The sequence below is a fragment of the Lithobates pipiens genome, unplaced genomic scaffold, assembly GCF_037356315.1.
Source record: "Lithobates pipiens isolate NorthernLeopardFrog02 unplaced genomic scaffold, aLitPip1_a1.2 Scaffold_13, whole genome shotgun sequence".
Classification (NCBI taxonomy): Eukaryota; Metazoa; Chordata; class Amphibia; order Anura; family Ranidae; genus Lithobates; species Lithobates pipiens.
Window position 1 is genome coordinate 469,702,815 of NW_027507718.1, and position 27,450 is coordinate 469,730,264.

The following is a 27,450-nucleotide window of genomic DNA, read 5'->3' on the forward strand; positions in this document are numbered from 1 at the left end:
TGGGAAAAAAAATGACGTCAATTTTGTTTGGGTGCAATGTCACACGTCCGCGCAATTGTCAGTTAAAGCGAGGCAGTGCCGAATCGCAAAAAGTGCTCTGGTCAGGAAGGGGGTAAAATCTTCCGGGGCTGAAGCGGTAATAAAGTGACAAGCAAGCGGCAAGCCACAATGAAGTTGCATAGGAAAGTCACATCTAAAGTCGTGCGACTTTTCCATTGCGGCAGTGTAAACCAAGCCTAAATGATAAATTAGCAGTAACCTAGACACACTTTTTTGTGTGTGTATGTCAGACTCTAGTTTCCAAAACGCTAACAGTGCTTGTCGGGCAGTTAGGGATTTGAGCCGGACATACATCTATAACAACCAAAAAAATAAAACATAAATAAAACAAAAATGAAAAGTTTTCCTTTAATCCACAAATATAGCTTAGAACCATACAAACAGCATTGACATGTCCTTGAAGTGCTGAATTCCAACAGAGAATGGTGTTTGGAAGGCAGCTTGCGTTTATTGTGCATACCTCTCTGTGTCTTAAAAAATAAAGTTTGCAAGCCTCTCCAGCACTATACATGTGACGGGTACACTTAACATCCATCTGTCAGCTAAAGACAGCGGAAGGAGCCATTTTGTGGGCAGGGCTAATTTCAGACTGCTGCCTATCAATTCAAATTCAACAAGGATGTCAAAACAGCACTAAATATAGGTGGCTTGTATTTTGTTTGCCCCATTCCCAAAAAATGGAGCACCAGCCGCAACTGATATAGCAGTCTCTGTGCTGACCACATGCACCCTCCCCAAAGAAAATGACTAAAAACACTCTAGCAATACACATCAAACTGAGCATGTGCAGAGTGCCTCCAAGGCCTGGATTGGGGACAGTAAAAGAAGGGGAGGATCAGAGAACACAGGATCAAACTGCCTTTTTACACAATGCAGAGGATTAATCCCTTAGGTTCTACAGGGAGTATAACAAGCGTGCTTTACTGCATATACAGACCGATTTTACTGTTGTGGGTTTAGTAAAACTTTAAGAATGGTGAGAACTCTGAGCCACCAATCAGATAGACACAAAACCTGGAAAAACACATCCAATTGTTCAGGTTCACCAGTCCTTACACCTTGATTCTTGAGCTAAAATGTCATTTTTAAATGCTAAAGTGACCTTCAAAGCCATTTATAAAGCAGTGGTATGGCCTTATTGTGGCATTGTAAGCCTTGGGAGTTGCTGGCACTTTGCAAAAAGCGAATGATCTGTTAAGGCCCCTTTCACATGGACGATCCGTTCAGGTCCGTTTCTCAGTTTTTCAGGCGGACCTGAACGGATGCTCCATAGAGGTCTATGGAGCGTCGGATGTCAGCGGTGACAAGTCCGCTGACATCCGACCCGCTCCGATCCGAAAAAGTGTGACAGAGGAAAAAGCTATTTTTCCATCCGTCATCGGATCGGGTTACGACGGACCGCAGTGTCCGTCGTCACCCAATCTCCCATAGGGGAGAGCGGCGCTGTGACAGGTCTGTCCCTGCGCAGTGTGCAGAGATAGACCTGTCATCTTCCTGCTCAGCGGAGATCGCTCCGGCGATCCCCGCTGAGCAATCGGATATCCACGGGGCGGATCAGCACTGATCCGCCCCGTGTGAAAGGACCCTAAGACCTAACACTTTGTGAGTTTCTCATTACTTAAAGAGAAAGTAAACCCTGATGGATTTACTTCCTCTTTGATTCCCTGCAAAGGTAAAGCATAATGAACTACTATGCATCGCATAGTAGTCCATTATGTGTCACTTACCTGACACAGGAGCCAGCAAAGTCACCGATGTCCCCTTGTGTACAGAGCCTCCATCTTCTTGGTGGGTCTCGCTGCTCCGGCGCTGTCATTCGACGGAGCCGCAATGACGTCACTCCCGCGCATGCACACGGGAGCCGCCACTCGCGGCATACCGCCGTTAACAGCGGCGTGCTCAGTGTGCCTGTCTTTTGGCAAATATCACGGTTTAGGAGATATTTCTTGGACCTACAGGTAAGCCTTAATCTTACACACGGTGGAGAGGCAGAACAGTGATGTCACGCTCTTCACCTTGTCCAATCAGAGAAGGCTTTCATTCATTGAGAAAAAAAAAAAGCATTCTCTGAATGGCGCCCATGCCAAGCAGCGAAGCTCCTGTGTTCAGAATGCATCAGGTCAGCCGCTCATCACAGGACCCGAAAGCAAGTGGAGATCACTGGAGTAACAAGGTCTACTTTAGCGATTTCCAGCTTCCATGAGCATCCGCCAGATATGGTATATACCTAATTAAAATGGTCCAAGCGGGACCAATGTAACTGGTAACAACCATCTGGCTAATAAAGTTAACAGCAGGCATCTTGTGGTGTCTACTTTAAAGCTGGCTACACATTATACAATTTTCTTGTACAATTTTCTTTTAGATTTACCAAAACCATATAATATGAGGTCAAACCTAAAGACTTTCAAATTATATGTAATCAGGCAGGCCCTTGCACTACAAAGTTTAAGGTAAATCTAAAGGAAATTGAACAAAAAAAATTGTATCATGTATAGCCAGCTTTAGCTACAACTCTAACCATCACAGCACACAGTAGTCACATGGAGGTCAGCAGTAGAAACCAGTTGAGAGCTGCGGGTGGGGCCCAGGAGATTAGCACTCCCAAATGTGTTGTTTTTTATGCAGACTTCAGGTGGAGATTTCTACTAGCTGTAGTGGTGATCTGACGGCAGGAAAGGTATTTACTTGCCTATTTCCTAGGAATGCCTGTTTTAAATTAGCTGTGTTAAGGCCGGAGTTGCTTTAATTAAGATTTAAACCCTAACTGGTTGACATTCAAGTACCATTTTCATCTTTCTTTGTCTATCTGTTCATCTCAGTGCTGCTGATCTCCTCCAGCGTCTTTCAGTCACTTTCTGTGTGCATGCACTCGCTCCAACATCAGCAGCACAATGTTCACTGCCTGCACACTGACGACCAAAACCAAAACTTATAATAGGACTTCACTGGTACAAATGGGACAAACACTTCAATAATTCGATAAAAATCACATTATGTTAAAAGAAAAATTGCACTCTAGAGGCCCCACATACAGTGCAGCACCAACATGATACAATTGTACTAATTGTTCACAGTTATAACCCCAGGGAGATTAGCCAAGAGAATAGAGGCCAACACGTTTCTCTGACTGCTTCCTCAGGAGCCAGTACTCTTGGATAAAGGGGCGAGTAGCCTAAACATTGCCTTTAGAGCACTAGAGACTGCAGAGGACCAGCGTTAGGTGATAGTAAACCCAAGGCGGAACAGAAAGAAATAGTTTAAATCGATCCAAAGTATTTAGCGTTTGCCACTTGCACTAACCTGACCAGTCACGGGGTTAACCACTTAAGGCCTGAGCCATAGCCGAATGACAGCTACAGCGCGGACCTCAATTTCCGGGACGTCCTCCCCTGTACACGCTCCCTGCAGGGCGCGTGGGGAGCGTGCTGTGGTCACCGAGTTACGGAGACTCGGCTGAACACCGATCCTAGTAAGGGGCTGGTCCCAGCCCCTTACCATGTGATCAGCTGTCAGCCAATGACAGCTGATCACATGATGTAAACAAACGCTCTGTGATTGTTTTTTTTTTCTCCTCACGCTCACGGCGTGAGGAGAAAAAAAAAAAGCCAATCACCGGCTTATGTTAAAGGGACATCGGTCCCGAAGAGGAAAGAGGCACATCTGCCTCCTCTGTGACATTTAGTACCCACTGTCAGTGCTACCTGTCATCGTGCCCATCAGTGCCACCTATCAATGCCCACAAGTGCCACCTATCAATGCCCACCAGTGGTGCTATTCAGTGCTGCCTATCAGTGTAAGCAATCAGTGCCCATCACTGCCACCCATCAGTGCCCATCACTGCCACCTATCGGTGCCCATCACTGCAGCCTCATCAGCATACATCAATGAAGGAGAAAAATTACCCGTTTACAAAATTTTATAACAAAATATAAAAAAATATATATAAAAAAAATTAAAATTCAGTCTTTTTCAATTTTGTTTTAACAAAAAATAAAAACCGCAGAAGTGATTAAATACCACCAAAAGAAAGCTCTATTTGTGGGAAAAAAAGGATAAAAATGTCATTTGGGTACAGTGTTGTATGACCGTGCAATTGTCATTCAAATTGTGACAGAGCTGAAAGCTGAAAATTGGTCTGGACAGGAGGGGGTTTAAATGCCCAGTAAGCAAGTGGTTAAAGAAAAACAAATTAAAAGGGGCACACACCAAAAACAGATCCCCTTCATAACAGGCATCCAGTATTTGTATAGTTGCGTGATCAGTTAAATAACCTCTGACTCAGAGATCTCCCGCTGCAAGTTCCAATGTCCTCCAAACCCAATATCCTCAAACCTCTTAGGAACAAGGGTTTGGTTATTGCGCCCATGGATAGTTAAAGTAGGACCCCTTGTTCCCAAGAGGTTGTTCTTTAACTCCTGTGACTGGTCAAGTTAGTCCAAGTGGCAAACATGAAATCTAATGGCCTTGGATCGATTAAGTTATTTATTTCTGTTCCTCCTGGGGGTCACTATTACCTACCGCTGGTCCTCTGCAGTCTGCAGTGCAAGGCATTATTTAGGCTACTCACCCCTTTATCCAAGAGTACTGGGTCCCGAGGAAGCAGTCAAAGCTAAAGAAGTCGGCTTCTGATCTCTTGGCTAATCGCTCTTTTTGGAGGTCATAACTATGAACGAGTAGTACAATTGGTGACTACGCAAGAGCATAATTGAGAGACAGTTGTCAGCCCATAAGATGAAGCACCTGAACAAGGACAATAGGTGTTCTTTAAATAGAGCTGCAGAATAAAAACTTAATGAAAAAATTGTATGAGATTTTAGTGATTAGGTTTCAAACTACTTTAATTCACAAGTGCTGCCTATCTAAGCTTTAGGGCCCCTATAGGTGGGACAAGCCACAAAAAAAGCCCCTGGGATGTATAGGAGTCACATGGACTGTTCTAGCTGTACTATTGCCCTGAGTCACAGACTGAACCTTTATTTAGCCCACAAATGGCTCCCTCCACTATGTATAGATGACAGGTACTCTTAAATGCCACTAACACAGACTGTGCTTTTAAATACTCTCAGTCACTCAAATGAACACTGTGTGCGCGTGTAGGTATATTATATAGAGAGATATGGATCATTATTATACATATGTACACACACACACAGACACACTAGATGCATTGGAGTGGTACGAATAGGACCTTATTGGTTTTGTACAATACACTTGTGAAAATATACATCTTAACAGAATTCAAGTAGAAATGTACAAAATCTGTAAACGCATACAGAATTCTTTGTTTAATTTATAATACACCTTTACAGTTCATAGATACAATAAAATATTTGCAGTTTAACTCTTCTAAGGTTTGATTTTTTTGGCTATTGGACAGTGGTTCATGGTCGGGATGCCTCTTCATCGTCGTCACTGTAGGAGGATTTGAAACAGACCTGTGTTGGCCAGAAAAAAAAAAAGCTTTGTAAGAGTCGGATACATCACATACGTAGATATTTCACACTCTGTAAGATATAGGTTTTTATTTACTCTAAGTTTTGCTGTCAATGGGTATGTTCTTGCTGCATGCTGGTGTGCAGGCAGCTCAAGCAGAGCAGTGTCATCCTTTGTTCTTTATGATTGTTGCATGTATCTTAAGGCCTCATTTACTGGCACTCCCGTGTTTAGCTTTTCTAAATGCAGGAAAAGTTCTCCTTGTATGCTTTACAGGTAATTTTTCCTGCATTTAGATGTTCCTTTTTTTATTCTATCACAATACATTTATAAACGTCCTGGTTTTCAAGGGGTTAAAGCAAACTCACAACTGCGGCTTGTCTTTTAACCACTTCCATAACTAATTCTGGAACCCCCAAACATACACACATATATATATATATATATATATTGGCAGCGTCCCTAGCGAATAAAATGGTAATTATTGCAATTGGTTATGTCACGCGGTATTTGCGCGCCAATTTTTCCAGCGCAATTTTTTTGGACAAAAAAAAAGCTTTTTTTTAAATTAAAGAAACAAAAAACAAAAACACAAACACAATATTACCCCAATTTTTTCTATAACGTGAAAGATTATTTTACACAGACTAAAGATCCCCACTTTAAGGTAGCGCACACTCGTGGAATGGTGACAAACTTCGGTACTTAAAAATGTCCATAAGCTATGCTTTAAAAATGTTTTTTTTTAATTATTATTTATTTTTATACTGTCCCTTTCATTTTTTTAATCACTTTTATTCCTATTGCAAGAAATGTAGGTCTTCTTTATGGAGAAATCTGGGGGGGTCAAGATATCTCCTCTACTCTGGAAAGCATGAGATCAAAAAAAAAAACTCAAAAAGTGAAATCCTGCTGGTTCGCTCCCTTACCCAGCCTTACAGTTTTTTTGTTTTTTTTGCGAGGGGAGGGGGCGAGTACTGATTTTTATCAGTACCCATTCCAAGATATCCCAAGTCTCCCACGAGGTGCAAGAGTCTCCATTTCGGCTGCAGCTCCTTGACATCCACAAGTGCAGCACGATATACCGGCTGCAAGGCCGACCCTGGGCAGGTGCGCCCAGGCGCCGCAGAGGGGGGGGTGCCAAAGTGCCGCCCAGAAAGAATAGACCGCAGCCACAGAGTTCAGAAGACACTGATCTCTCTCCCACCTTCTCCCCCAGAAGCTGATTGGGCACTCGCTCCTACTCAGAACGTCCCTAAGGTGGAGCCTGCTGCTAGGCTTGCATTGTGATTGGGTGGGACTCGGGGAGGGGGTGTGGCCGGCCTCGGAAATGATGATACCCAGCTTGCCTTTGCTGGTGCTCAACTCTCAGAGGGAGGTAAGTGTGCTGCAGCCTCGGACATTATATACCACATTACACTAAAGACATATACCCTGACATCAGGAGAGTCTCCTCTGTTGTAAGGATTGAGAGGAGGCACATGGGGTAAAGAAGATGATGGTAAAAAGGAAGGTGGGGAGGAGGATGAAGGGTGATTATGGAAAGACAGAGGGAAGGATAGAGGCTTCTGGAGAGAGGGATGAAGATGGATCATGTGGTGATAATGGAATTTTGACTGAGGAAAGAGCACATAGAGAATTCAAGGATAAGGATGATGGCTGGGTTACAAAGCAGAGAGGGATGAGGATGATTATAGAGAGAGAGAGAAGCTGGAGATGAGGATAGGTGTGTAATAAGAATTGAGGAAAGAGGATGATTTGGTTACAGTGTGGAGAAGAATGAGGATGATGATTATGGACAGTGACTCTCAAAGCGACCCTCTCTGTCAGCCTCCCTCCCTCCCAGCCCCCTCCCTCTCTCTCAGTGACTCCCTCTCTCAGCCCCCTCCTTCTTTCAGCCGCTGTCATGAATCGCCAGTAATACCTTCATACCCTGTCTGTCTGCTTACATGGTTTGTGCGTCAGCCTTGGGCTGCACTCTCACACTTGTATGGTTAAGTATTCTTCCCTCAGCGTAGCTCCACACTAGCCTCTACAGGATCCACCATTTAATACTGTGCTGTCCAAGCCTGCCTTGCCCAAGCAACATTGTGTGTTTGGTTTCCTGCTTGCCATGTGCTCTACATCTGTTTCTGTTACCCATCTTAGCTTGTTCTTTGACTATCCCTGCCTGCTTGTTACCCTGACTTTTGGGATGGTCTCTGTTTATCCTTGTCTGCTAGTTGCCCCGGACCTTTGGCTCATTTCCTGACTATCCCTTGTTGTCCTGAGCTGCTGCTTCCTCTCTATCCTCCTGTAGCTTGCCGTGAGCATGAGCTGGGAGACCCTGGGGGCCGTGACCTGGAGCCAGTTGCAGCACAGTTCATCCTCACCACTAGAGGCTCTGGTGAACACCTGCTGGCTCTCTTAGGCCGCGTACACACGGGCGGACTGTTCGCCCAACCTTGTCCGCTGAACAGTGTTTGGGCGGACAGTCCGCCCGTGTGTGGGCTTTCAGCGGACAGTTTCAGCGGACAGTTGGACGGACAAAGTCTTTCGGAAATTCCGAAAAACTGTCCGCTGAAACTGTGTTTGAGTGAACAGTCCGCCCGTGTGTAGGCTACTTTCGAAATGAGCAAACTGTTCCCGCTCGGAAAGTCCGCCCATTTCGAGCGCGTGTACAGGTAGGCGGGGCCCGCGAAGGAGACGTCGCGGGCTCCGCCGCCTTGTTCTTCTTCTTCTTCTCCTGGAGATGTTGACTCGACGAGCTCTCCGGCCGGAATGCCAGAGCCGCGCTGTGCGGTCACTTATATAGTGACAATGGGGCGGTGTCACATGGTATATGTCACATGTCACATGGGTAGCGTGCTCGGACAAGGGTCTGGTGTGGACTTTGGGGGAACCCCCACGCCGATTTTTTTCGGCGTTGGGGTTCCCCTTTAAGCCCATTCCAGGCGGCGGAGCCCGCGACGTCTCCTTCGCGGGCCCCGCCTACCTGTACACGCGCTCGAAATGGGCGGATTTGCCTCCTCCTTACGTGGGCGAGTCCGTTCATTTCAAAAGTTGAGCGAACTGTTTGGCAAACAGTTCGCTGAAACAGTCCGCTCGTGTGTGGGCAAGTCCGCTCATGCAAATTTTGAGCGGACTGTTTGCCGAAACTGTTTGACGAACAAGGTTGGGCAAACAGTCCGCGCGTGTGTACGCGGCCTTAGGCCGCGTACACACGCGGGGACTGTTCGCCCAACTTTGTCCGCTGAACAGTGTTTCGGCAAACAGTCCGCTCGTGTGTGGGCTTTCAGCGGACAGTTTCAGCGAACAGTCCGCTGAACAAGGTTTTTCGGAAATTCCGAAAAACTGTCCGCTGAAACTTTGTTTCAGCGAACAGTCCCCTCGTGTGTAGGCTTGTTCGTCAAACTAAGTTCCGTGCATGCTCAGAAAGGATTTACACGCCGAAAGTTATAATGCAGTGTATAGGACGTCGTATTTTTCGTCCCGTCGTACGTGCCGTTCACGTCATCGCGCACGGTTTCAGCAAACTGTTCATTCGTCGTGTGTGGCCATGTCCATCCATGCTAATTTTGAGCGGACTGTTTGCCGAAACTGTTTGACGGACAAAGTTGGGCGAACAGTCCCCGCGTGTGTACGCGGCCTTAGACTCCATGCCCTGGGGAATTTTATGCTCTAGCTCCCAGTGGGATTCGTGTTGGTGCTCCAGTGGACCTGCTTTTCTGAACCACACAGAGTTCCATCCGCAGCAGTCACCCATAGGGTCCACTACCATAGCGGTGCGCTCCTGACCCCAATGGTGTGCATCTGTCACCTGCCCTCAGATGACCTGACTGCCACCCACTCTCTCCATCCCCCTCCCTCTCTGTCAGATCCCTCCCTCTCTCAACCACCCTCTTTCAGCCCCTTCCTCTCTCTCAACCCCCCCTCTCTCTCTCTCTCAGCCCCCCTACCTGTTTCAAGCAGAAACACTGCACATACTGACTCCTACCACCATGACCATTTCAAATCACTGAAGTGGTCATGGTGGTTAGAGCGTTCCTTTAATCTTTCTCAGAAGAAGTAAACCTCTGAATACTGATTCCGTTTCATTTGATCATCCTCTAGTTGTGTTAAATTGTGGGTGAGGGGGGGGGTCACATGTCCTAGGAGGCTGCAGGACCATTCAAAAATCACCACATTAGCTTGCACATGCCCAGTGGAGAGCCAGCTGTGGTTCCTCAGCTCCTGTATCCAAGATGCCAGTGCAGGGGACCCACAGCGGTAAAAATAATTGACCACAGGAAGACGGCGCTGGACCCCAAGCATATTTTCCTACTTTTCCTGTTCTGGTGTCAACCCAAAATCTGGGCTTTTCTTTCACTCTTAGTGATAACAGTAAATAGGACAAATCGAGAGCATGAATCTCGCTAACACGGACACAAACAGCAATAAAAACCTGGCAGGGATTCTAATCCATCTCCACTATCCAAAACGAAAAAAATGTTTTGTCTTTAGTTACATTTTAAACCTGGCCTTACTAAGCTGGCAGTTCACAGACATGTATAAATAATTGGGCAGCTAAGTGGTTAGCACTTCTGCCTAGCAGCACTGGGATCTTCGGTTCAACCACATCCCTACCTGCCTGGAGTTTGCACGTTCTCCCTGTACCTGCGTGGCTTTCCTTCGGGTAATCTGGTTTCCTCCCACACTCAAAAGACATGCTGGGAGGTTAACTGGCCCTAATATGCATAAAATTGGGATAGAGACCTTAGATTGTAAGATGTTTGAGGACAGGGACTGACGTGAATGTATAATATATATGTAAATCGCTGCGCAAATTGACAGAGCTATACAAGTACCTGTTATAAATAAATAAATGATTAGGGAGTCTGCATTGCTAGCCAGCAATCTGTTTTTTTAGTGACCTGTAGAATGAAGAGTTTCCAGTAAATTCAGCACTGTAAAAAGCATATCACTGGAACATTTCTCACCCCTCTTCTGAACAATCGATGAAAGAAGCTTCTCTTTGGTCTTATGTTCGGTTTGCTCACATCCAGATCTGGCGACAAGCAGCCGTCCGTCTCATAAATATTGATGTCTTTAAAACACTCTGTTTCAATCATCTGTGAAAGGAAGGAGAAAACCTTCAGAATACTCATCACTGAGCAGGTGGAAGGTAAGTACTGAGGTCATGGTCAACCCCACAAAGCAGTAGAAGACTTGGCTTTGCGTAGATTGTTAAGGTTCTCATGAATCCAGGTCATGGTATGGCTAGTAATAATTTGTCACATTCATTTGGACTTGTTCTATAAAGCTATAGATCAGTGGTATCCAAACTGCGGCCCAGGCGCCAGATGTGGCCCTTTGCTTGCCTTTATCTGGTCCTTGGGGCACTATTCCACCAACTTACACCAGTGATGGGGCACCCTTCCCCCTACTGGGATGTGAGAAGGTGGAAGCACTTACACACCTGTATTCATTCCCCCTACTGACACTACCAATGGGGCACTATTCCTCCCATTGAAACCAGTGATGGGGCACTGATGCTGGTGCATTTTCTAATCCCAATGGCCACAGTCCAGCCCTAAACCCTAAAGGATAGTAAGCTGGCCCCTTGCTTAGAACGTCTGGAGACTCCTGCTGTAGATGATTCACTAATCAACCAATTAATCTCCCCAGGTTATTAGAACTCAGAAATCCACGAGGATGAGTGACAAAAGGTCTCCAACATTTCAACCAACATTTAAACATCTCAACCAATTAAACATAACAAACTACTACTAGCTCGCCCTGCGCCATTACCACCACACCACTTAATTGTCTTCTTCTCTTCTTTTAGCTCATGGCAAGGTAGTCTCCCCAGAAGATGGTAATGGTTCCCGAGTACATGTTACGTTGATGTGGGGGGCCTAAGGCTGGCCATACACTGTGCGCACTTTGCTTTGTGGGTGGCTATGGCAGCCTCTTCCCACCCTACATTCCTTATTTGAAAAATTTTAAGTGATTAAGTCTTGTTTTTTCATTTTAATTACAAACATGTTATATTTACCTCCTCTGTGCAGTGGATTTGCACAGGGCAGCCTGGATCCTCTTCTCCTCGGGTCTCCCATCGCTGCTCCTGGCCCCTCCCTCCAGATGAGTGCCCCCACAGCAAGTAGGTTGCTATGGGGGAACCTGAGCCGAGCTGCAGCTCAGTGTATCTATTTAGAGACAAAGCTGCGGTTTGGACCTGCCCCCTCTCTCTTCTGATTGGCTGACTTTGATTGACAGCTACCAGAGCCAATGGCGCCACTGCTGAGTCTCAGCCAATCAGGAGGGAGAGTCCTGGATGGCCGAGGCACTCGTGGACATCGCTGGACAGAGATGGGCTGCTACACACAGAAGGATTTTTATCTTAATATATAGAATGCATTAAGATAAAAAAAAACTATTGCCTTTACAACCACTTTAAGGAGCCAGGTGGAAAACTGACAACCAAACAGCAACTGCATCCAATCACATGCATCCGCTATTAATGTATTCTTACAGCCACTGCCGTCTGTCAGAATACAATGGTCCCTCGGGAGGACTCATCCATGCGCATTGTATAATGTTTGTATAGCGCATTGTATAGCAGGCTGAATGAAAAAAATGTATCAGCGTATATTTCTATACCGTACATATGTTAGATTGAAAAAATCTGACAGGTATGGTCACGTTTATCATTTGACATTTTAGCACTACAGTTTGTTACCATACATTTTTTTTTTTTAGAGCTTATCTATCCAGTCTCTGTGTGCTGGTAGTTTTTTGTTGTTTTTTTCCCAAGCACAGTGTTTTTTCTATTTTATTGAGGTTTATCATGCAGATTACCGTATTTATCGGCGTATAACGCGCACTTTTTTCCTCCTAAAATCAGGGGGAAATCCCCTATTGTTTCTATCCCTTTCTGCCGGTCTCTGCGGCTTCCGGGTATTTTCGGCTATCTTCGGCCGTTCTCTGCTATTTTCGGCCGCCCTCGGCAGCTTTCGAAAGCCACCGAGAACGGCCGAGTGTGGCCGAAAATACCCAAAGGACGCTGAGAACGGCCGAGAACTACTGAGCGCCGCCGAGATACACAGGACATTCGCTCTGTATCTCGGTGGCGCCATTTTTAAACGGCAAACACACTAACAAGACTGCAAATGACTGACAAGGCTTCAAATGACTGGCAAGGCTGCAATAGAAGGCTGCAAATGACTGACAAGGCATTTAAATTTAAGTTTTTTTTCCTTAAACCTCCCTCCTAAAAGTTTTTTTCTTTTAAATTCCCTCCTAAACTTGGGGTGCGTGTTATACGCCGATAAATACGGTAACTAGTTCTAAACTGAACACTTTCACCCCCTTCCTGCCCATGCCAATTTTCAGGGCTCTTATACTTTGAATGACAATTGTGCTGTCATGCAATGCTGAACCCAAACCAAATTTTTACCCTTTGTTTGAAACAGAAAGAGGTTTCTTTTGGTGGTATTTAATCACCACTGGGTTTTTTATTTTTTGCTAAAAAAAAAATGAATCACAAATTGTGAAGAATTTTTTTTTCATAGTAATCACAAATCGTGAAGATTTTTTTTTAGTTTTTTTCTGTTATAAAATCTTGTAAATATGTAATTTTTTTCTTTCACTGATGTGCGCTCATGAGGCACTGATGAGGCGGCACTAATATGCAGCACTGATAGGCGGCACTGACCGGCATCACTGCTAGGCACGGACCGGCTGCACTGATGATCAGTGCTCTGATTATCTATGCAGATCTCCCTTGTAAGGAAATGCCGTTGATTGGCTCTCCTCACATGCTGTCAGTGAGAAGAGAGGAATGCCGATAACCAGCATTTCCTTGTTTACATGTGATCAGCTGTCATTGGACACAGCTGATCACATGGGTAAAGAGCCTGGTCATGCCAGGGACACAACACACCGCCAAGTGGTAGTTGGTGGTTAAAGAAAACCTGTACATGGTCTACAATTGTCATTGGCTTACCTACAACTGGAATTCAGCAAATGAAATCAACTTTATTCTAAATTGGCTATTTGAACATTACAAGGATGAAGGGTTACAATCCATACATTAAATGAACAATGCCAATATAACTGCAGTACCTCTTGCTGCCAGGGGATGGGGACACAGCCTGTCACAAACTTGCAGTAGAAATCATCATCTGTGGTATCCAGATTTACTCCTTTCACTGTGGAAAACTGCTCAATGTCCAGAACATCCTTACAATATACAGCACGTGGCTGGAAGGTAAAAAAAAACGCAAAAAAAAATAAAGGTGTTTTGCACGATTTTAAGCAGATTGGAAGCAGAATTTTCTTTACCATTCCCGAAGGCATGGAAATGAAGATATTTAATAGACATAGCAAGAAAAAAAACATTTAAATTTTTGTTTTTTTATTCCTAACCATAACAAATAAAAAAGAAAATATACAGTATGCTCCAACATAAAAAACAAAACAAAAAAGTGCTGTCGCACTTTGAATGATAATTGCGCGGTCATGCAACACTGTACCCAAATTACATTTTTATGACACAAATAGAGCTTTCTTTTGGTGGTATTTAATCATCACTCGGTTTTTTATTTTTTGTTAAACAACTGAAAATTGACAAAAAAATTTTGAAAAAAAAAACACAAAACATTTTCATAGTTTGTTATAAAATTTTGGGAACAGGTAATTTTTCTACTTCACTAATTTGCGGTGAGGAGGCTACACTGATGGGCACTGATATGGTGGCATTGATGGGCACGGATGAGGAGGCATTGGTGGGCTCTGATGAGGCTGCACTGATGGGCACTGATAGGCAACACTGATGGACACTGATTGACAGCACTAATTATCATTGCCCCGATTATCAGTTTACATGTCCCTTTTAGAGAAGCCGGTTATTGGCACTCTTTTCCCCTCCTCATGCTGTTAGCATGAGGAAAGGATTGCCGATAACCGGTTTCTATTCACATCCGTGATCAGCAGTGATTGGGCACAGCTGATCATGTGGTAAAGAGACGCTGATTGGCTCTTTACCCCTATCTTTACTCCTATCTGTGATCAGCAGTGTCCTCCAGACACTGATCACAGAGCGTGCAGTCTGCGCCCAGCCGTGGTTAAGGTAGAACTATAGGCAGAACTTTTTTTTTTCATTTTGGAAAGAGTAAGGGAGGGTGTGCCACATGCCTGTGGTTTTTTTTTCTCGCCATCTGTGTCCCATTGCCAAATTTTCCCTTCGCTTCCTGTCCCATAGCCAAACAGGAGGTGAGTGGAAATCCCTGCAAATTAAAGGAATTCCTTAGGGACCCCCATGTCCCCAGAAAAAGTGTCCCCATTAGAAAATTTACCCATCTATTACTTTTTTGGGGACAACCCAAAATTTGGGATTTTCTTTTATCATAACTTTCAATGATGATGGTAAACAGGACACAGACAGCAATAAAAACTGACATCTCTAATCCACTCTATACAAAACTAAAAACAAGTTTTTCCTTTAGTTATACTTTAATGCATTCTCTGCATTACAGTAAAAAGATATTCTCTGATCAGTTCCCCACCCCCCTCAATATTTACCTGGGCCTAAACACGATCCAGTGCTGTGCCCAAAAGCAGCGTCTCTCTCCTTACTGGCCACTGAGACCTCAGCAGGAGCCAATATTCATGAAGATCATTAAGAGACATGCAAGGACTGCCAATGCCAAACTGGTGCAATGCACATTCACAGAGCTCTTTGTTCAGACGTAAAAAACGATTTGCAGCGGATAATCATCAACAAAATACTGAAGCTGTGCACAACATAGCATACTAAAAGGATTAAGAAATGGGGCCTCCAGATCCCGCCACCCCCCCCCCCCCATATGACCTGCCACCCAGATAACCTGCCCCTTGTGACATGACGTGTCATTACAAGGGGCGGGTTCTCCAGGTGACGGCACTGGACGACCACATCCCGCGGCTATACAAGAACTGGCAGACACCGGCGCTGACACAACGGAGGGAGCCAGCATCGGAAGGAGGGAGAAGACATCAGCAGAGGACAAAGACAGCAGAGAACAAAGACAAATCGGTGGCGGTACCGGAGGAAGAAGACACCGAGCTATGATGGGGGATATTCCTCATTTTTAATAAGAACTTGTCAAAAGCTGTTTTTTTTTTGGGGTGAATGGGTAGAGGTACAATGTATCCCATACTCATTCACATGGGGGGGGGGGATCCAGAGGCCTCCTTTCTTACAGGGGGCTTCCAGATTCCAATAAGCCCCCTGCTCACAAATCTGGGAAGACACCCTTGTCCCCATCAACATGGGGTCAAGGTGCTTTGGGGTGGGGGGCACTCACTCCTCCACTCCCTTTCCTGACCTACTACCAGGCTGCATGCATAAGGATCTTTTATGGATTCTGGGGGGACGCCACACAATTTTTTTTTTCATTTTGGCATAGGAGTCTTCTCCAAATCCATACAAGAAGGGCCTGGAATGGACTTGGGGGGGACCCCACGATGTTTTTCACAAATTGTTTTTTGCCTGCAATTTTTTTTTTACATTCAGTTGTCAGCGAGCACTTCTCTGCCCGCTCCTTAACAACCAGCTATATACAGTGTTTTTAAAGGGAAAAAACAAAGTGCATCAAAAATCGCATCACAAACACAACACTTGCGTTTCTGGTGGGACTAGAAGTGAATGTGTATCATAAGAAACCATGGTAAATGGACTGTAGAGGCTCATTTATATTAGTGAACAATGAGTAAGATTTTCTATTTAAACATGGACACAGTTGCTGCTCCCAATTTGAGATCTGTATTCGGGGACCCGCACTCACATGGATGTCAAATTTGGAGCAGCGGCTGTGTCCATGAAGCTGCTGCATTCGAACTGACATGAATGGGACTGCCCACATGCAAAGGTACAGAACACCTGTGCATCCTGTGCAGGAAAAACATGGCCCTCACACGGATGTATACCTAAAGTGTTACTAAGACCGCAACAGTAAAATCAGTCTGTATATGCAGTAAAGCATGCTTGTTATACTCACTGTGGAATCTAAGGGTTTAATCCTCTGCACTGTGTTAAACGGCTGTTTGATCCGTTCTTCTCTGATCCTCCCCTTCTTCCACAATCCCCAAACCATTTCCTGATAGAACAGAGCCCTAGGGAGCACTCTGCACATGCTCAGATTGGTGTGCCCTGCTAGAGTGTTTTTTTTTTGTTTTGTTTTTTGGGAGGGTGTGTGTGTTTAAACTCTTTTTTTTATTAGTTTTCAAGAAAAGGAAACATAACATTCAAATTCAAAGACTAAACATATATGTTTAGTCTTTGAATTTGAATGTTATGTTTCCTTTTCTTGAAAATTAAAAAAAAAAAAAAAAAAGTAAAAAATGGGAGGGTGTATGTGATCAGCACAGGGCCAATCAGCACTGTCCAGACAGAAAGTCAGGAGTCATGTAGCCTCATAGGACAGTCAGAGAATGAAAACTCCTTTTACAACCTTTAACCAATGCTCAGCCGGACACTGATAGAAGTCACAAGACTGCTATATACTGCTGATAAGAAAAGGTATTTAGCAGTTTATATTTACTAAAATAATTGCATTTCCATGTTCTGTGTACTGTGGGATATAGTGAATGCAAGGTCCTGGGTTTAGTAACACTAAGTAGGCCTGCTTGAACAAGGCCAAACACTGAGGATGTCATCAGTCAGGACGTCCCGTTAAAAGGTTCTCCCTGATAAGCAAAGATCACACAAGGGTGGTCCTGGTCATCCCACATTCTGGAGCTAGAACTACTTACATCTGGAGCGAAGGGTGGATCCAGCATATTGGCTCCAAGACGCTTGAAGTTGACGTTCCTGAATATCGTGTGCTGCTTTACACCTGCTGCTCCATCCCCCTTACAGCCCAGCCTCTGCTTGGGGTCCTTTGTCAGCAACTAGGTGGGAAATGAAGACACAGGGCATGCTCATTATTCATCAAAGTTAGAACACTGGAGGTGCTGACCTGCTATATATTTTCCTTAAAGCGTGGTTCAACTTCTGCAGTCAAATTTAAGAATTCACACATTATCAAAATTTTTTTTTTTTTTTAAATAACTCTTACCTTCATAGTGGTTCCTTTGGAGCAAGCCATTGAGAACACGGCAGGCTATGCTAAACAATTTCAAAGTGAAAGTAGAGGGACAAAGTGGGGACAGATTGATTTTCCCTCATTAACATACAATGCAGCATCCAAGCCTTGAGATCCAAGCCTTGAGATCTCTAACCCTTTGTTAAGACAGACATTTCCATGAAAGTAGAGTTAGCCTTCAAGGCACGGTGGGCCAATTCAAGCAGCAACAATTAAGCCTCATGCACACTGGATGTTCTAAAAATGTCAGTAGCTTTAACTGTAGAATACTGCGTTAAAAACACAAGTTTTGCTGTGTTTTTGCATTAAAAAGTCTTGTTTTTTTTTTTTACTTAAAAATAACATACATGTTATGTTATATTTACCTGCTCTGTGCAGTGGATTTGCACAGAGCAGTCCAGATCCTCCCCTTCTCAGGTCCCTCTTCGGTGCTCCTGGTCCCTCCCTACTGTCGACTGCCCCCACAGCAAGCAGCTTGCTATGGGGGCACCCGAGCCGAGTCCCAACTCTGCGTGTCCATTGCCCCGCCCCCTTTCTCTCTATAGTGGCTGACTGACTTTGATTGACAGCAGAGGGAGCCACTGGCGCCTAGCTGCCATCTCAGCCAATGAGGAGAGGAGTCCTAAGCAGTCAAGACAATCCTACAACATCGCTGGATAGAGATGGACCTCAAATATTAGGAGGTATAGAATACATTAACCACTTGCGACCGGCGCACGCCAATGTGGCATGGGCAAACATATTAGCGTACAGGTACATCCATTTTAAAATGCCACCCTGCCATTTCGTGCGCACCGCCGCCGGCTCGCTCGCGTGCCGGTCGGGACCCCCGTGGGGATACCCGCAATCGTCTCACAGGGTGGCTGAACAAGGAGATGCCGTTGTAAACAGCATCTCCCCGTTCTGCCTAGCAACAAGTGACACTGATCTCTGCTCCATGTGATTGGAGCAGAGATGAGTGTTCACTAACACAAAGCCCAGCCCCCCACAGTTAGTAACACACCCCTACGAACACTTAACACCTACACTGCCACCCCCTGGTTAACCCCTTCACTGCCAGTGTCATTTACACCGGAATCACTGCATTTGTATAGCATTGATTGCTGTATAAATGACAATGGTCCCAAAAATGTGTCAAAAATGTCCGATGTGTCCGCCATAATGTCGCAGTCACAAAAAAAAAAAATCGCTGATCGCCGCTATTACTAGTAGAAAAAAAAAAAATGCCATAAAACAATCCCCTATTTTGTAAACGCTATATCTTTTGCGCAAACCAATCAATAATCGCTTATTGTGATTTTTTTTACCAAAAATATGTAGAAGAATACGTATTGGCCTCAACTGAGGGACATTTTTTTTTATATATATATATATTTTTGGGGGGATATGTATTATAACAAAAAGTAAAAAATAATGCATTTCAAAATTGTCGCTCTATTTTTGTTTATAGTGCAAAAAATAAAAACCGCAGGGGTGATAAAATACCACCAAAAGAAAGCTCTATTTGTGGGAAAAAAAAGGACGTCAATTTTGTTTGGGAGCCACGTCACACACCCGCGCAATTGTCAGTTAAAGCGAGGCAGTGCCGAATTGCAAAAAGTGGTCTGGTTTTAAGCCAGCAAAATGGTCCGGTCTGAAAGTGGTTAAGATAAGAAACTTTCTGCCTTTATAATCACTTAAGCATTTTTTGGGGGGAATTGGAGCATTTTTACAGCTGAAAAACACCTCTTCAAACCCACTAGTTCTGGGGGGTTTTTCCAGCCATAAAACGCCCCTGCCAAAAAACGCTGTTAAAAGCCTATGTGAGCATGGACATATAGGATAACATGCTGGGGAGTTTACTGGTTGCAGAAAAAAAAAATGCCTGAAGCCAAAAACAGCATCTGTAAAAATGTCCAGTGTGCATGAGGTCATACGATCTTGAAGTATTAGACAGTGTTTTTATTTATGTACATTGAGGGGGCGGGCATTGGATCTCTAGACCAGGAGTCCAGTGCTGGTTGTTTTTGGTACTGGGCTTTTGGTGTTGAGAACAAATTATGAATTGTAAACCCCCCTATGAAATATGTAGCTTTAAAGGAAACTATAACGATTGTTGACCAATGTTATTTGACAATTTGCGAGCGTTTACAAGCTTATAAAATAACATACTACATCTTTTAAATGTTTATATAACATTTTCTATGGCCTCTTCTCACATTGTCTTATGTAGAACCATGTGAGAATCGGTGTAACCAATATGCCTTAAAAGCTGTAATAAAAAAAAAAAAAAACTATGAAAATCAAAGTTGTAAAATGCTCAAAAGTCATATAAAAAGTACAAAGTAAACATTATAATAATATCTCAAATTGTGCTCTTACTGAAAAGTAATTTTAGGTCCCTGGTTATCACAGCAGCTGGAACGTACAATATCTTCAGATTTTTTTTTTTTTTTAGACGTACAAGAGATCACCTTTATATAAATAATCTTATCTGTTAAATAATGTATCTGTATAATTTGTAATTACATACCTGTACATGCATGGCAGCAGCTATATTTGTTCCCTATAAATTTATGGTTCAGCTGAATTAATAAAAACAATGCACAATTTATGTGGCCGACTTTGAATTGAGATATTTGGTTTAATAAATTATTTCCAGCCTGAGCTCTAGGGGTGATCAGGAACACAGAGAGAGCCCACTTCTCCCTTTCAAAGCCCATAAGCACCAACATGACATCAAAAATTTCTTACAGGCATTATACTACCATCCAATATTACAAAATGCTCTACGAATCCTGGGTACAGGTAGACAGAGGGTAGGCAACTTAATAAACATAAGTTCGGATGGTGCTTTGTTCCTTGATTTCATCCAACCCACCCAAATTTGTCCCAGAGGGCAAGAGACCTGACAGGCATCAGATTTTACCATCCACCATGGTGGCCACATATCTATGATACATTGGTTAGTTAGTCCATAGAGCATAACATCAAGGACAATAGAGGTGATGTACAAGAACCACTTCCAGGCACCAATGCCGTCTTCCTTTAGTCCCTGAAAGTATATGGTAGAACTTATTTGGACAAATAACTGTTCATGTATGGACAATTATACTCCAGGTTTTGGGTTCAGCTCTTCTTGGGGAACGATCTACTATCCACACAACAAAGTACCTTCTTTGACTATACCCACTTTTCCATCTGCACTTACCATCCTGCAGATAGATTTAGCATCTTCTGAAAACTTCTCAGAATATTCCTCTTCATCCTCCTTCACTCGCCGGTCCACCTCTTCCCTCTTCACCTTCTCTTTCCTTTTCCTGAATGGAGACTGACCCTGGATCATTTCATAAATAAGGCAGCCGAGCCCCCACCAGTCGGGGCTAAAAGTGTAGTTTTCATTGTTGATGACCTCTGGGGCTGCAGACAGAAGATTCTATGTTAAAGGCCCTCGTTTTATCATCAGTACATTGTTTTACATACAACAATATTATAGCATTAATTAAGAAGTCTAACATCATTATTATTAGTCCATTTCCCATGTTGTTCCATATTTCTATGTGCTGTCCAAGACTAGTTGTGATGTCAGACAGGATAACCCTCCTCCTTCCACCCCACATCTGACATTGCAGTTAGCAAGGAGATAGCAGCTTTGACAGGAAACATTTTTAACCACCTCCAAGCACTGCCACTCACCTGGAAATGACAAGCCTTGTATTTCTGAGAGACTTTTGTCTTGGGCAAGTGCTTGGAGATAGGGAAAAGTGTCATCTGTAAAACAGCTGTCTCCTTGCTAGCTGTGTTGTCGGACAGCTGTGGAGGGACGAGGGGTGCCATATCCAACCTCACAGGGACAAAGTACTATACCATACAGTGCCTACCCCATGAAATTGTCCATATTTTGTCATGTTACAACCAAAAACGTAAATGTATTTTATTGGGATTTTTTATGATAGACCAACACCACGTGGCACATAATGGTGAAATGGAAGGAAAATTATAAATGGTTTTCATTGTTCTTTTTTTACAAATAAATATATGAAAAGTGTGGCGTGCATTTGTGTTCAGCCCCTTTTACTCCGATACCCCTAACTAAAATCTAGTGAAACCAATGGGCTTCAGAAGTCAACTAATTAGTAAATAGAGTCCACCTGTGTGTAATTTAATCTCCGTATAAATACAGTTGTTCTGTGAAGCCCTCAGAGGTTTGTTAGAGAACCTTAGTGCACAAACAGCATCATGAAGGCCAGGGAACACACCAGACAGGTCAGGGATAAAGTTGTGGAGAAGTTTAAAGCAGGGTTTGGTTATAAAATATCCCAAGCTTTAACCATCTCAGAAAGCACTATTCAATCCATCATATGAAAATGTAAAAAATAAATAAAAAAGTATGGCACAACTCCAAACCTACCAAGACATGGATGTCAACCTAAACTGACAGACTGGGCAAGGAGAGAATTAATCAGAGAAGCAGCCAAGAGACCCATGGTAACTCTGGAGGAGCTGCAGAGATCCACAGCTCAGGTGGGAGAATCTGTCCACAGGACAACTATTAGTCGTGAAACTCCACAAATCTGGCCTTTATGGAAAAGTGGCAAGAAAGCCATTAGTAAAAGAAGCCATAAGAAGTCCTGGTTGTAGTTTGCGAGAAGCCATGTGGGGGACACAGCACACATGTGGAAGAAGGTGCTCTGGTCAGATGAGACCAAAATTTTACTTTTTGGCCTAAAAGTAAAACGCTATGTGTGGCGGAAAACTAACACTGCACATCACCCTGAGCACATCATCCCCATCGTGAAACATGGTGGTGGCAGTCCCAGCTTGTGGGGATGCTTTTTCAGCAGGGACAGGGAAGCTGGTCAGAGTTGATGGGAAGTTGGATGGAGCCAAATACAGGGCAATCTTAGGTCTGACGGACTTGGTCCGCTGAAACGTGTTTCAGCGGACAGTCCGCTCGTGTGTGGGCTTCAGCGGACTTTTTCAGCGGACAGTCTGGCGGACGAAGTCTTTCGGAATTTCCGTAATATTGTCCGTCCAACTTTGGTTTCAGCGGACAGTCCGCTCGTGAGTAGGCAAGTTGGACGGACTAAGTACGGCGCATGCTCAGAAAGGATTTACACGGCCGAAGGTTGCATTGCAGTGTATTGGACGTCGTATTTCTAGTCCCGTCGTACGTGCTGTACACGTCATCGCGCAAGCTTTCAGCGGACTGTCTGTTCATCGTGTGTGGTCAAGTCCGTTCATTCAAAAGTAGGACGGACTGTCTGTCGGATTGTCTGACGGACTTAGTTGGCCAGACAGTCCGCCCGTGTGTACGCGGCCTTAGAAGTCTGCAAAAGACTTGAGACTGGGGTGGAGGTTTACCTCCCAGGAGGACAACGACCCTAAACATACAGCCAGAGCTACAATGGAATGGTTTAGATCAAAGCATATTCAAGTATTAGAATGGCCCAGTCAAAGTCCAGACCTAAATCAAATTGAGAATCTGTGGCAAGACTTGAAAATTGCTGTTCACAGACGCTCTCCATCGAATCTGACAGAGCTTTAGCTATTTTGCAAAGAAGAATGGGCAAAAATGTCACTCTCTAGATGTGCAAAGCTGGTAGAGACTTCCCCAAAAAGATCTGCAGTTGTAATTGCAGAGAAAGTTGGTTCTACAAAGTATTGACTCCGGTGGGCTGAATACAAATGCACGCCACACTTATACACTTATACACAGATATTTAATTGTAAAGAATTTTGAAAACCATTTATCATTTTCCTTCCACTTCACAATTATGTGCCACTTTGTGTTGGTGCATCACATAAAATCCAAATAAAATACATTTACATTTTTGGCTGTAACATGACAAAATGTGGAAAATTTCAAGGGGTATGAATGTTTTAATTGAGGCACTGTACTTTAGCCCCCTTGGAAACAGAAAAAAAAATAAAACTCAGAGAAATATTCTTTTGTAAGAATTATATTCAAACAAATCTCTGCTGGTAAACTCTCAAAAAGATGCTGCTCTGTTTGATTTGCCTGCCCATCAACTTGCAGGAGGTGACTGTTGCCCTTAGGAACTAAGCAAATTCCAACCTGCAACAGAAAATGCCATTGGAATCTGGATTATAGACACATTCATCCAGTTTTAACTTTATCACACTATTGGTTTCAAATATGGGGAAATGTATTTATTATCTTTTTAAAAATCATATATATTTTAGATATAATACAACAAAATTAAATAAAAATAAACTTCCAACGTGAAAAACTCAAGTCCCAAATAATACAGAATGACTTCGATTTTTTTCATGTGATGTGCGTTTGAAAGTGATACGGGAATTCACAACATTGCTACAACATAATCCGAAAAAAATGATTATGTGCTTAAAATATAAATCCATGTTTCTATGTTAAGCTGAACACCCAGGCAGACTGCTAATACCATCCTGCTCAAGCTAATTGAATATTTACTTATTAATCAGTGGAAATGACTGGCAGGAAAAAGTCTTTCAGCATTAATATTTTACTGGGCAGAAGAGCAGGAAAATCTATTGCACAAATCCCAGCATAGCTGAATTCTTTTTCTCCTCTAAACCACATGGATAGTTCACAGATTTTAAAGAGGACATGAACTCTGAAAGTGGTGGCCCACAAAAGGCAGGCAGAAGTTAAAGGACTAGTCCCCAGTATTGCCTGTGGTCTCCCTGCAGCTGATCTTTGCCCATTACTGACCTACCATGCCTTTAACTGCACTGTGTCTCTGTATGGAAGCTGCTCTCTTGGTAGAGGCAGGGCTTTTCTTCCTTGTGTCAAAGCCTCCAGCAAGGAGAACAATGAGAAGCACAATCCCAGATAGCAAGGATAACTTTGTGTCAGTGTTGAATTGTAGTCTTGTTAACTTGCTGCACATTTTCACTGGCTGGTTGTACACTTGTAGAGCACTTGAAGCACGAGTTCTAGTTGACACTTTTCCAATTTGTAGCAAATGTGCGCGACATGTCTCTAGCAAGAGCAAAGTTGCAGTGGTGAGTCTACAGCAAAAGCTCTGCAAGACTACAGCATGAAAATTCAGCCACAGTAATCCCTGGGGGGATGACAATTGCACATCATAACTCAACCAGAACTTCCAGCAGATGTTTGCAAAGTAAATTAATCTGGAGTCATGCAATGCGGACTTCCTGTAATTGTGCAAAAAACTTGCAAAGCCTGGCAAGTCTAGCAATAGCTTAGCATGTCATTTTCAAACTTGCAGCAATTGCTTGCTATCTGGGATCGTGATACCATCAACTCTTACTCCAAATCTCCTGGGACTAGCAATCAGAGGCAGCAGTGCCTTAGATTTAATACTACAGATATACAGCTATGAGGCTGTAGGAGTGCTTGGGGACCAAAAGTTAGCAGGAAGACCCAGTTGCAAGCATAAGTATTCTCGCTAAAGCAGAACACACTTTCATGGGCACTCTTGTATGCTAGTGGCAAAGAATACACAAGCAGAAAAAGACTATTAAAACAAATATCACAAGGACATAGATCTGTTATTGGTGGATTATAAAGTGAACCTATCATGTTAGGACCAGAATCAGAATATTCAGTCTTTAATGCATACAAATGTACAGGCTTACTTAGAAGAGATTTGGAAAATTATAAGGAACCAGCTGTTAGACCTTAGGTGACCTCTAACCCCTCTTGGAGTTAATAGCCTGACTCCAGGGACCAAAATTAAATAGGAGGCCAAATATAAATATTTTCAAGGTTAAATTGGTTGAAAATACTTACATATACCCAGTGAAGTGACTGGCCTCAGGGTATATGGAGAAATAAAACAAATCTTCCTATATAAGTTGCACCCGTTTATCTGCAGTCTTCTCTTCTCTCATTCAAAGTTCAGAATTTATAAACCAGGGGGCGGAGAGTTGAAATTACACACTGCAGAGCTCAGTAAAGAGAGCTCTGAGAGCGGATTGGAAGGAAGGGACACACCCCCTTCACACAGCACACAGGAACAGAGTTGAGGCTGTCAATCACAGGCTGGAGATCCCTCCACTGTCACCTTTTTTTTTCTCTTGGTGTCAGTAAATCTTTTCAGAAGTGACTCATGCAGATAACAGAGGAATGGGGCAGCAGACACAAATGACATTTTGTGCTCTGGATTGAGACAAGTACACACTATGGAGAGATATGCATTGTTCATATTTCATATCTGAGGTTTACAATCACTTTAAGCATGTAAAGTCACATTCTATTGTGACCGTTTCCCTTTAAAAATGCCATTGCCAATACAGGGTCAATAACACCCCTGTATAAAAAGAGGGGGGGGGGGGGGAGTATGCTTTGGATTGAAAAGCCACCACATCTCTGTTACCCAGCTGCTGCTCCAATATTCGCTGCGGTGAGGGAGCACCATCTATAAGTGTAGAAAATTTTCAGTGGATGGGAAGTGGAGGTGTTGTGGTTTTGCAAAACATGGGCCCTTGGAAGTCTATTTACCGTATTTTTCGGACTATAAGGCGCACGTAAAAGCCTAAATTTTCTCACAAAATCGACCGTGCACCTTATAATCCGGTGCGCCTTATATATGACCTGTTGACATCGCTGGAGTTCTTTGGTTAATGCACCCGGAATGATGGCAAGCACCGAATTAGTTTTCTTCACTTGGGCTTTAACAGTATCTGTCAGATGGGCGCGCATGGAGTCACAGATCAATAGGGATGGAGATTCGTGGAAAAAGCCACCCGGTCTCTTACCGTAAACCGACGTACCGTAAACCTCTCTCAGGTTGTTCTACTGCGTGACTGATAGCGATGAGTTTGAAATCCGCTTCGTAAGCATGTCTCTTAACAGGAGCCATTTTTGGGGCAGCGGGTATACCGTAGAAAATGAACGAATGAATGCGCACACCTCCTGACTAAGATGGCCGTAATGCCCAATCCAAGCAGTGCAGCTTCGTGGGATTACCAAAGCTAGGAAGCTGCACTGCTTGGATCGGGCATTACGGCCATCTTAGTCAGGAGGTGTGCGCATTCATTCGTTCATTTTCTACGGTATACCCGCTGCCCCAAAAATGGCTCCTGTTAAGAGACATGCTTATGATGCGGATTTCAAACTGAAGGCTACCAGTCATGCAGTAGAGCATGGAAATAGAGTAGCTGCGAGAGAATTCAACATTAATGAATCAATGGTACGGAAGTGGAGGAAGCAAGAAGATGCCCTGCGCCAGGTAAAGAAGACCAAACTGAGTTTCCGAGGAAACAAAGCAAGATGGCCACAGTTGGAGGACAAAATTGAACAGTGGGTTATTGAACAGAGAACCGCAGGTAGAAGTGTCTCTACTGTCTCTATTCGACTCAAAGCAACAGCGATCGCACGCGACATGGAGATCAACGACTTTCGAGGAGGTCCCTCTTGGTGCTTCCGTTTCATGAAAAGGCGGAATCTCTCTATCCGCACAAGAACCACTATGTCACAGCAACTGCCAAAGGATTACGAAGAAAAGCTGGCCATTTTCCGTACCTACTGCAAGAACAAGATCAATGAACAGAAGATCCGACCAGAGCACATCACCAACATGGACGAGGTCCCCCTTACCTTTGATATCCCTGTAAACCGTACTGTCGAGAGAACAGGGACCAGTACGGTATCTATACGCACTACAGGAAACGAGAAGTCATCCTTCACTGTAGTTCTCGGTTGCCAGGCTAATGGCCAGAAACTACCACCCATGGTAATTTTCAAGAGGAAGACTCTGCCAAAAGAAAAGTTTCCGGTTGGCATCATCATCAAGGCTAACCCGAAGGGCTGGATGGACGAGGAGAAGATGAGTGAGTGGCTGAGAGAGGTTTACGTCAAGAGACCGGGTGGCTTTTTCCACGAATCTCCATCCCTATTGGTCTGTGACTCCATGCG

The 27,450-nt window shown here is 43.8% G+C and overlaps 1 protein-coding gene across 2 annotated transcripts in view; it reads right to left on the reverse strand.

The window, feature by feature from the left end:
* Positions 1-383: 383 nt before the first annotated feature.
* GRK4 (G protein-coupled receptor kinase 4) overlaps positions 384-27,450 on the reverse strand; it is a 357,240-nt gene continuing 330,173 nt past the window's right edge. For both annotated transcript variants that reach the window (XM_077477876.1, XM_077477877.1), the window contains exons 12-16: positions 20,773-20,981; positions 17,251-17,388; positions 13,582-13,719; positions 10,455-10,586; positions 384-5,498 (exon numbers count right to left, since the gene is read on the reverse strand). In XM_077477876.1, coding sequence (XP_077334002.1) covers positions 5,445-5,498; positions 10,455-10,586; positions 13,582-13,719; positions 17,251-17,388; positions 20,773-20,981 — 671 coding nt within the window. In that variant the 3' untranslated portion in view covers positions 384-5,444. The remainder of the gene's footprint in view (positions 5,499-10,454; positions 10,587-13,581; positions 13,720-17,250; positions 17,389-20,772; positions 20,982-27,450) is intronic.